The following is a 10,780-nucleotide window of genomic DNA, read 5'->3' on the forward strand; positions in this document are numbered from 1 at the left end:
ATAGGCACCAGAAGTCTGTCTGCACCAGTCTTGCCTTTAAGGTCGTCACTAGTTACCACAGCCACAAAGTCATAAACCCTGCCTATTTCTGTAATTTATTTTCTTAAAATGGGATTTTAAACATAACCCTAACCTTAAACCTAACCTTAACGACACTGCTAACCTTATGCCTAACCCTAACCTTAAATTAAGACCAAAAAGCTCATTTTAGTTTTCATAATTTTTTACGATATAGCCAACTTTATTGCTGTGGTAACTATTGGAAACCCTTTCTATATATACACACCACTTATTCATACTATTCAAGTAACATAACAACTCAATGGATAATGAGCATTAAGCAATGCATTCGTTTTCAGACAGGTGCACTCCTGAGAACTAATCATCTGCAACATATTGATGCCATTATTATGCACTCATTCGGTGTGCCTATCAATTAGCCTATAATTGTATCAATATGTAAGTTAGTGGTAAGTAAGCAGGGAAACTAATTTACCCAACCATAATGGTGTGACAATTTCTTTGGATGATGTGACTATGGCAAGACGATCTGATGATGTTCTTTGACATGGAGGGGAAAGCGAAGCAGTACAGTTTGTGGAGAGTTTTTTTTTTTTCAACAACCACAACAAAACAAACAAAAAACAATGTTGTTTTTTTGCGGGGGGGGCGGCACCCTCAGTACCCTTACTTCCAGCGGCTATGTCTGGATCAGGTAGACGACTACTTGGAGGCGGAGCCATCATAGGGTAAAATGTAGACATAACTGATCTGGAATCTGTTTTGCGTTCTGCTCAACAAACCCTGTTCAGACTGGTTGGCGGTAAGTAACCGCCCCTTTTACAGTCGTGGTGAATGAGATGGGAATCTCATTTGTTGTCTCCACTAAGAGGGCGTTTCGGGAATGAAGTAATCTCGAAGAGGGTATGCAATATGGATAATTTATACTATAGGGTTTGTCTGGGAATTGTTTTTAATTAGATATCCTCTTGAAAATGTCAGCATAGCCATTTGATGGTCTTTCTATTAAAATAACCGAATCCAACGAGGGGTTAGGCAGATCGTTGTCGGGGGGAAATGACAGAGGGGGACTAAAACAGAAAGGAATGGCTGCTAACCTTGCTAAGGAGTGTGCGGTACGGGTAGACGTTTCACAATGTAAGTGTATCAAACAATGAAATTAGTAGGTGGCTACATTGTAGCCAAGTTGTTTGAGCGCGTGTAGTGCACGTTTAGAAAGTTTACATTATATCACCATCCAGAGTGCAGATCAAGCATTCTCCTTTTTTGTGTGGCTATTGGTGGACAATGATGGTGGCTGGGGCTCTAGAAACACTGCTACACTGGTCGAGTAAACTACACTGCTTCACTGAATCAAACAGAACCAAGGAGTTAATATTAGGCCTACCTTTGTATTCACACGCGGGCTAATCCTGTGTTCATATAAGTGTTAGTATGCCACGTGATTTTTCTTCTATGTGGACATCAAAATACTAACAGAATAGATGTTCCCCAGACTAAATAATATTAAAGGCCATTTATCAATTATGTGATAGTGCATGCAATAGACATCATCACTATGTCTTAGAATAATTCAGGCCTGGTGTTGTTATGTGTTGCAGTACTGATCTGTGAGGTCTACTGCAATCATGGATCATCATCAACTTCATCATCACACACAGGGAAGCATGTCACCGTCATATGTGCCAAGGAAGAGGAAGGTTTCACAGCCAAAACAAAAAAGTGGTCTTCCACCACCAGGTAAATGTCACTAAACCGACACTATCACTAGTCCAAATCTGTCTTTGGCCAGTTGCAGATGTCTTGAATCATAATTATTATTGCATGTTTGGTCTCCATTTACAGTGAGGGAAAAAAGTATTTGATCCCCTGCTGATTTTGTAGGTTTGCCCACTCACAAAGAAATGATCAGTCTATAATTTTAATGGTAGGTTTATTTGAACAGTGAGAGACAGAATAACAACAAACAAATCCAGATAAACGCATGTCAAAAATGTTATAAATTGATTTGCATTTTAATGATGGAAATAAGTATTTTACCCCCTCTCAATCAGAAAGATTTCTGGCTCCCAGGTGTCTTTTATACAGGTAATGAGCTGAGATTAGGAGCACACTCTTAAAGGGAGTGCTCCTAATCTCAGCTTGTTACCTGTATAAAAGACACCTGTCCACAGAAGCAATCAATCAATCAGATTCCAAACTCCACCATGGCCAAGACCAAAGAGCTCTCCAAGGATGTCAGGGACAAGATTGTAGACCTACACAAGGCTGGAATGGGCTACAAGACCATCGCCAAGCAGCTTGATGAGAAGGTGACAACAGTTGGTGCGATTATTCGCAAATGGAAGAAACTCAAAAGAACTGTCAATCTCCCTCGGCCTGGGCTCCATGCAAGATCTCACCTCGTGGAGTTGCAATGATCATGAGAACGGTGAGGAATCAGCCCAGAACTACACGGGAGGATCTTGTCAATGATCTCAAGGCAGCTGGGACCATATTCACCAAGAAAACAATTGGTAACACACTACGCCGTGAAGGACTGAAATCCTGCAGCGCCCACAAGGTCCCCCTGCTCAAGAAAGCACATATACAGGCCCGTCTGAAGTTTGCCAATGAACATCTGAATGATTCAGAGGAGAACTGGGTGAAAGTGTTGTGGTCAGATGAGACCAAAATCAAGCTCTTTGGCATCAACTCAATTCGCTGTGTTTGGAGGAGGAGGAATGCTGCCTATGACCCCAAGAACACCATCCCCACCGTCAAACATGGAGGTGGAAACATTATGCTTTGGGGGTTTTTCTGCTAAGGGGACAGGACAACTTCACCGCATCAAAGGGACGATGGACGGGGCCATGTACCGTCAAATCTTGGGTGTGAACCTCCTTCCCTCAGCCAGGGCATTGAAAATGGGTCATGGATGGGTATTCCAACATGACAATGACCCAAAACACACGGCCAAGTCAACAAAGGAGTGGCTCAAGAAGAAACACATTAAGGTCCTGGAGTGGCCTAGCCAGTCTCCAGACCTTAATCCCATAGAAAATCTGTGGAGGGAGCTGAAGGTTCGAGTTGCCAAACGTCAGGCTCGAAACCTTAATGACTTGGAGAAGATCTGCAAAGAGGAGTGGGACAAAATCCCTCCTGAGATGTGTGCAAACCTGGTGGCCAACTACAAGAAACATCTGACCTCTGTGATTGCCAACAAGGGTTTTGCCACCAAGTACTAAGTCATGTTTTGCAGAGGGGTTAAATACTTATTTCCCTCATTAAAATGCAAATCAATGTATAACATTTTTGACATGTGTTTTTCTGGATTTTGTTGTTGTTATTCTGTCTCTCACTGTTCAAATAAACCTACCATTAAAATTATAGACTGATCATGTCTTTGTCAGTGGGCAAATGTACAAAATCAGCAGGGGATCAAATACTTTTTTCCCTCACTGTATGTATTCCAATCTTAATATCTTGTAAACGCTCCTTCAGTAGTGTTTTGTAGGGAAAGAAATTAACTAATGAAAATGTGACCATAATTCAACAGCTATCCAGAGGATGCCAGATATGAGTGTGATGAGCATGATTGGTGTTCCACCTAAGGTAAGAATAAATACACAATAACATTCTTTTGTTTCAGTTCTACTTGGCCATTATGGGTGTTCCTACGAAAGCATGGGTGCACTATTCTAGTCCTCAACATGAAAACTGAAATAACAATCATCATGATGATCTAGAAATGATTTAGCATTAAGCACTTTAACATCAACATATGATGGTCCTTATTGCAGTTTTCACAATAAAACCTTGTAAGATCCTGTAGGACACTGGATCTCTGCTTTACAGTTCTGTACTTGAATATTATAGAATGAAGACCCCCATGCCCAGGCGACCCAAAAGATGAAAAGAACATATGGCAGAAAAAGGTCAATGGGCCTACTGTGAGTTTCCTTTATTTTAATTGCCCATTGCTGTATGTTTTCCTTCCCATCACTGCCTCCTACCTGTCCAATACTCTCAGATCTCCACAAGTTCAAAGTGTATAGGTGATTGGGGCATTTGATTTGGGAAATAGTCTCTGCTTGTGCACAGTTTTCTCCGTGCACAAGCTAACCAGAGTAGTTGTTTTCATGTGTGAGTTTGGTGCTGTGTGTCACTGTCTAGGTATGAGGATCTGCAGAATGTCTCCCTGGGTTCTGGTGTGGAGGATTCAACCAGCGAGACGTCCTGCTGCTCAGTGGTGTCTTCCAGCCTGGCTGTAGCCAACGGCGAATTGCCTCCTCCTCCACCGCCCTCTGCCAGACTGCCTCACAGGCTGGTGGCTAAAGACAGCTGGCCCAACCAGGCCCCAGACACAGGCAGGGCCCAGGGCCGGGGTCAGAAACCACCTATGCCCTCCAATTTTGCGCTGAAGAAAATGCGGAGAGTGGAGGTGGACAACAGCACACCTTCTGTTACAAATTTCCCTCAAGAAGTGAGACAGTCAGGTAGTTATGTTGCAACCATCACTCTATTGTTTTCTGACCTTTTCTCTCACAAACAGGTATTCAAGTTTTAGTTCATGTTGAATGTTTTCTTTGATGCAGTTCCAGTTCCTGTTGGAGGTGGGCATATTCATAGCCATGCCCATAGCGGTCACTCAGTGGGAGGTGGGCATAGCCATGCCCATAGCGGTCACTCAGTGGGAGGTGGGCATAGCCATGCCCATAGCGGTCACTCAGTGGGAGGTGGGCATAGCCATGTCCAGAGTGGTCACTCGGTTGGAGGTGGGCATGTTCATAGCCATGTCTACAGCAGTCACTCGGTTGGAGGTGGGCATGTTCATAGCCATGTCGACAGCAGTCACTCGGTTGGAGGTGGGCATGTTCATAGCCATGTCGACAGCAGTCACTCGGTTGGAGGTGGGCATGTTCATAGCCATGTCGACAGCAGTCACTCGGTTGGAGGTGGGCATGTTCATAGCCATGTCGACAGCGGTCACTTGGTAGGAGGTGGACATGCCCAAAGTCATGTCCAAAGCGGTCACTTGCTTGGAGGTGAGCATGTCCAGTGCAATCACTATATTGGATGTGGACATCTCCAGAGCAGTTACCCTATTGGAGGTGAACTTGTCCAGAGCAGTTACTCTGTTGTAGGTGAACATGTTCATAGAGGTCACTCTATTGGAGGTGTAGCTATCCAGAGCAGTCACAGTCACCCAGCAGAGCCTACCAAGGAAGATAAATCTAAAGTCTTCACCTTCACAACCAAGAAGGAACCCCCAGTCTACCCCCCAGGTGAGAGGACAAAGGATTAGCAAATAAAATGTCACCATACATTCAATCGCTAGCAACACTAGTTGATCCTATACCTGTGTAATAACACTGTAATTACTCTAGTAACCATGTATTAACAATGTTATGTAATCCTTTGGTAATTGCATTGTAATGGAGTAGGTGTTGTACCTTATTCCACTTGTACAATAACAAAAAACTCTCTACTTCCTGTGTGGAACAGGAAGTCAAGAGGAGAGGTGGCAACTGATGATCCTGGGCAAAGGGCGAGTCACGTGCCCCAAGTGTAAAAGTGTGAGCAGGAAGACTGTGGAGGGACTGAAGAAACATATGGAGAGCTGCCGAGTGGTGTGTGTCTGCGCCGTACTCACAATAACAGCCTTCCATGTTGCACTCGCATTGGTTCAACTGAATCTCAAAAACAAAACTAATGTGTCCTTTGTAGAATCCCTTCACGTGTCAGCAATGCGGGAAACAACTGAAGTCTTCCACGGGAATGAAGTACCACATCATGGCAGACCACAATAACCTGGTAAGGCCATTCTCCCATCTGACGCTGGTTTTGGTGTGTTTCATGTTGACGTTGGTGTTAACTGTCGTATTTTTCCAGCCCTCACCAGGTGACATAAATGGCCTGGATGACCAGTCCATGAAGGAACAATTGAGGAAGGTGCTGAAAAGAATGGGCAAATTAAAATGCTCTAAAGAGGTATGATTCCTTGCTGGCGTCTGTATCTGAAATTCCAGTACAGATGTCACATTAACCCATTGTTGGTAGTCTCCCTAGGCAGACGGGTTGCCTCTCACATTAACAATGTTCTGACATAGGTCTGGGATTTCCTAGACTACATCGTTGGTGCATGGGAACTATAGATGTGTTTCACTCTATAGGACTGTGTTACATTACAGGGCTGCACTGGTAGTTTCACCAGCATCATGGGTTACCTGTACCACATGAAGAAATGTGGGAAAGAGGCGTCTGAGCTGGAGAAGCTGCTTCTCAACTGCCAACACTGTGGCAAGGTCTACAAGTCCAAGGCAGGCCTGGAGTACCACCTCAAGTCGGAGCATGCACCAGTGAGTTCACTGTATTGTACTGCCTTTACAGCAGGGATCATCAACTAGATTCAGCCGCGGGCTGATGTTTTTCTTGAGTGGATGGTCGGGGGGGCTGGAACATAATTGCATATCATTTGTAGACTGCAAATTGACCACATTAATCCCAAACAGATATAATATTTGAATAAAACATAATGATAGACAGCTGTCTCCCTCTCCCCCACAGGAGATTCAGAATGTGGAGGAGGAGGTGAAGGCCCAGAGAGAGCCCAACCCTGAGAGGACACCCAGTGGCCGGGTCAAACGCATGTCAGCCCAGGTGGCTGTTTTCCACCTACAGGAGATTGCTAACGACGAGCTGGCCAAGGAGTGGCCCAAGAGGAAGGTCATCGGGGACCTTGTCCCAGATGATAAGAAGGTGAGGGCACTTCAACACTAAGATGGTCCTAGATCTGTGCTCATGTACTGTATCCATTCCTGTGGATACATTGACCTCCAGATTAACCATAATTTTTCTGTTGGGTTCCACAGCTGAGATATGCCCGCCCAGGGCTGCCTGCCTTCAGTCAGGAGGTCCTTCGGAAGTGGAAAAACGAAGTGAAGCTGCAAAAAAAAGTGCAGTGCCCAAACCTGGTACAACCCATAGTTTTTTAAATGATATTTTAGCCCATGTTGCCTATAGTTGAGATGTTACTCACTGTACTATACTTATAATGTGACTAGGAAACTTTCTGGTTTCCCTCAGGGCTGTGGCTCGGTCTACACAAGTGTGTCTGGACTGAAGGCTCACCTTGGGCTCTGTGGAAGGGTATGGAATAGATTTACTCTCACTGCTCCGCTCTCGTTCACTTCCAAGTACCGCAACGTATCCAGAAGACGGGGAAAGTTATTCAGCTGAAACTGAGTCAATTCTTCAGTTTTATTTTAGCATATAAATCTTATGTATACACATAAATTTAATCCATTATTAAGCATCTAATTCAACTGAATGTTTTCTCTCCCTGTGTAGGGGGACTTTGAAGCAGGGAAATACAAATGCCTGATCTGTAAGAAAGAGTTCAACTCAGAGAGTGGGGTGAAGTACCACATCAACTCTGTCCACTCCCAGGTCAGAAATGTATTTATTTGAGACTTTTAACCTCCTTGATGACCTACTGTAGCATATTAATGTATACTGTTTTTGCCATATGAATACAGTACTTAAAACATTCATGTTGTAGTGCTTTTTGATGGCATGCTATACTCATTTCCTTTGTCCTGTGTTTTCTTAGGACTGGTTTGCGGTGACCTCAAAATCCAAGAACTTTGATAAGGTTCTGAAGACCAAGCCCAAGGAGCACAGCACTGTGGATGACCCCACTGACCATCTCCAGCAACAGACCCTCCATGTCTTCACCCCCATCCTGGAGTCCTGGCAGGACATGCAGATGGGACCCCCACCAGCGGTGCCCGAGCCGGCCATGCAGGTCAACCCTGAGGCAGCAGAGGGGAAGAGGAGGGGGAAGGGGAGAGGGAAGGAGAAGGACTGCTATGACTTCACTGGCAGTGACCATTCCAGCAGTAGCAACAGTGGCAGCTCCAGCAGCGGATCAGAGACAGAGGATCCTGAGGGCCCGAGACACAACATTGACAAATGGGCACTGCAGAGACCCAGTATCATCGAGACACACCCTGAAGTCGCCAAGCGACCCAGAAGCAACCACTAGTTCAGTCCGATCACCTGACTTCAGAGGGTGCAACGTTACAGAACGTTCAAATAGAAATGCATTCTGCATTGGTCCTGGGAGGTGTAGTCTGTGTTTCAACTGTAATTATGTGATTGTCTTAGCCAACTTTTAATGTGTCTTATTATTTTAATAAGTTTGATAACTTTTCTGACATGTTTACTCAGACTTTTTTTAACACCTATTATCTGTTGGCTTGTGTTCCTAGATACAGATTGTGCCTAGTGTATGGATCTATTATTTCATACAACTCCTTATTATAACTTACATGTTATCAGACCTCTTCTTTACAATGCATATTTAACCATAGCATGTGGTGTTAATGTGGTCTGCATTTTATATCTTGGATAATGATATATGGTAATGCAGGATGATTTTGAGATAGTGGTTGTCGGTTCTAGCTGTTTGTGATGTTTTAACGCTGCGTTGTTTGTGGGTGTACAGTCCAGATGGAAATAGGTGCAGTTGTCTTTTTATTTACTCCCTTTGTGCCCCTGTGCTGTTTCTGCAGATGGATGATTGTATTTAGTTTATTCTTCTCCTGTTGAGATTTGACAGTGCGCTTCTGTTTTAAGCTATGTTTTGAATAGATTCATCTGTTTTACTTACTTTTGAATAATGAAGCTGGCCTTTAAAAAAAAAACTTAAATTATCCATAACTAATTGATTGTTAAGAATAGGGTTTCTCTATTTGATGCCTTTTAAAATATTACTAAGACAACCAATGTCTTTCAGATCAAAGGTTCTGCTCGTGTCTGTGATTCCTGTGACCGAAACAGGCATAGTGCATGCACTTTTATAATGACTGAAATTAACTGCTCAGTCTAACGATAGGCATATTCTCATAACCCAACATTGTGAAAGTGTACCCTAACTTGTTTTGTCTGGCATTAGACATTGCTTCTTGAGAATAATTGTGTTCAGTGTTTAATGAACCAACTGATGTTAGTCAAACACTTCAATTCACCATTTGTGTCCATTTGTATTAATGGCAAATCTATTGTTTCAAGATGAGAAAACAAACTGCATTCTACCTTTTTTTAGAAGTATTGTAATGTGCTGCTATTTTTAACTACCAGCAGTGTTAGCTATATCAACAGTTCAAATAAAAATATTTACACAATTCTACAAATTTTCCATTCTCAATATGCCATTGTCTTACACTGTAAACAAACCGTATTCTACTAACAACTGCAGGTGTTAAATGGAAGATAAGTGATGCGCCACCTGCACAAGCTCTGGTTCTATTCACTTCAGCACTTTGGGCCCCACCTGTGGCAGAAAGGTGTGTCACAGCCATGCGCCAAGATCAATTATATAAAGAATGATGGAAAAAAACTTTGTAGTACTTTAAATGAAATTGTGGGCAGAAAGACAAATTCAACTCCATCTTTTATCGAATCAGATTACTTATTAATCACAAAACCATTTGATGTTGCCAATTATTTTAATGATTGCTTCATTGGCAAAGTGGGCAAACTTAGGCAGGAAATGCCAACAATGAACAGTGAGCCATCGTATTCATGCATAAAAAAACAAATAATGAAAGAAAAGCATTGCAAGTTAGAATTTTGTAAAGTTAGTGTGGGAGAGGTGGGGAAATTATTGTTATCAATCAATAATGACAAACCTCCTGGCATTGACAACTTAGATGGAAAGCTACTGAGTATGGTAGCTGACTCTACAGCCACTCATATCTGTCATATCTTTAATCTGAGCCTAGAGGAAAGTCTTTGTCCTCAGGCCTGGAGGGAAGCCACAGCAATTCCGCTACCCAAGAATGGTAAAGCGGCCTTTACTGGTTCTAACAGCAGACCTACAGTGAGGGAAAAAAGTATTTGATCCCCTGCTGATTTTGTACGTTTGCCCACTGACAAAGAAATGATCAGTCTATAATTTTAATGGTAGGTTTATTTGAACAGTGAGAGACAGAATAACAACAACAAAAATCCAGAAAAACACATGTCAAAAATGTTATAAATTGATTCGAATTTTAATGAGGGAAATAAGTATTTGACCCCCTCTCAATCAGAAAGATTTCTGGCTCCCAGGTGTATTTTATACAGGTAATGAGCTGAGATTAGGAGCACACTCTTAAAGGGAGTGCTCCTAATCTCAGCTTGTTACCTGTATAAAAGACACCTGTCCACAGAAGCAATCAATCAATCAGATTCCAAACTCTCCACCATGGCCAAGACCAAAGAGCTCTCCAAGGATGTCAGGGACAAGATTGTAGACCTACACAAGGCTGGAATGGGCTACAAGACCATCGCCAAGCAGCTTGGTGAGAAGGTGACAACAGTTGGTGCGATTATTCGCAAATGGAAGAAACACAAAATAACTGTCAATCTTCCCCGGCCTGGGGCTCCATGCAAGATCTCACCTCGTGGAGTTGCAATGATCATGAGAACGGTGAGGAATCAGCCCAGAACTACACGGGAGGATCTTGTCAATGATCTCAAGGCAGCTGGGACCATAGTCACCAAGAAAACAATAGGTAACACACTACGCCGTGAAGGACTGAAATCCTGCAGTGCCCGCAAGGTCCCCCTACTCAAGAAAGCACATATACAGGGCCGTCTGAAGCTTGCCAATGCACATCTGAATGATTCAGAGGAGAACTGGGTGAAAGTGTTGTGGTCAGATGAGACCAAAATCGAGCTCTTTGGCATCAACTCAACTCGCCGTGTTTGGAGGAGGAGGAATGCTGCC

General features: G+C 43.3%; 1 protein-coding gene across 2 annotated transcripts; it reads left to right on the forward strand.

Annotated features, from left to right (window-relative positions):
- The first annotated feature begins 828 nt into the window (after window positions 1–828).
- On the forward strand, window positions 829–9,196 carry LOC121552318. Of its 2 annotated transcripts, none has more exons than XM_041865135.2 (15): window positions 829–924; window positions 1,623–1,761; window positions 3,560–3,615; window positions 3,880–3,953; window positions 4,177–4,499; window positions 4,599–5,288; window positions 5,509–5,633; window positions 5,731–5,817; window positions 5,896–5,994; window positions 6,195–6,362; window positions 6,571–6,762; window positions 6,876–6,977; window positions 7,090–7,152; window positions 7,354–7,452; window positions 7,616–9,196. In XM_041865135.2, the coding sequence occupies exons 2-15, from the start codon at window positions 1,650–1,652 to the stop codon at window positions 8,048–8,050; spliced, it is 2,625 nt and encodes an 874-aa protein (XP_041721069.1). In that variant the 5' UTR covers window positions 829–924; window positions 1,623–1,649; the 3' UTR covers window positions 8,051–9,196. The 2 variants fall into 2 exon arrangements, with proteins under 2 accessions (XP_041721069.1, XP_041721067.1); XM_041865133.2 differs by lacking the exon at window positions 829–924 and adding an exon at window positions 931–1,158.
- Window positions 9,197–10,780: the final 1,584 nt, after the last annotated feature.

Source organism: Coregonus clupeaformis, chromosome 36 (genome assembly GCF_020615455.1).
Source record: "Coregonus clupeaformis isolate EN_2021a chromosome 36, ASM2061545v1, whole genome shotgun sequence".
NCBI classification, from domain to species: Eukaryota; Metazoa; Chordata; class Actinopteri; order Salmoniformes; family Salmonidae; genus Coregonus; species Coregonus clupeaformis.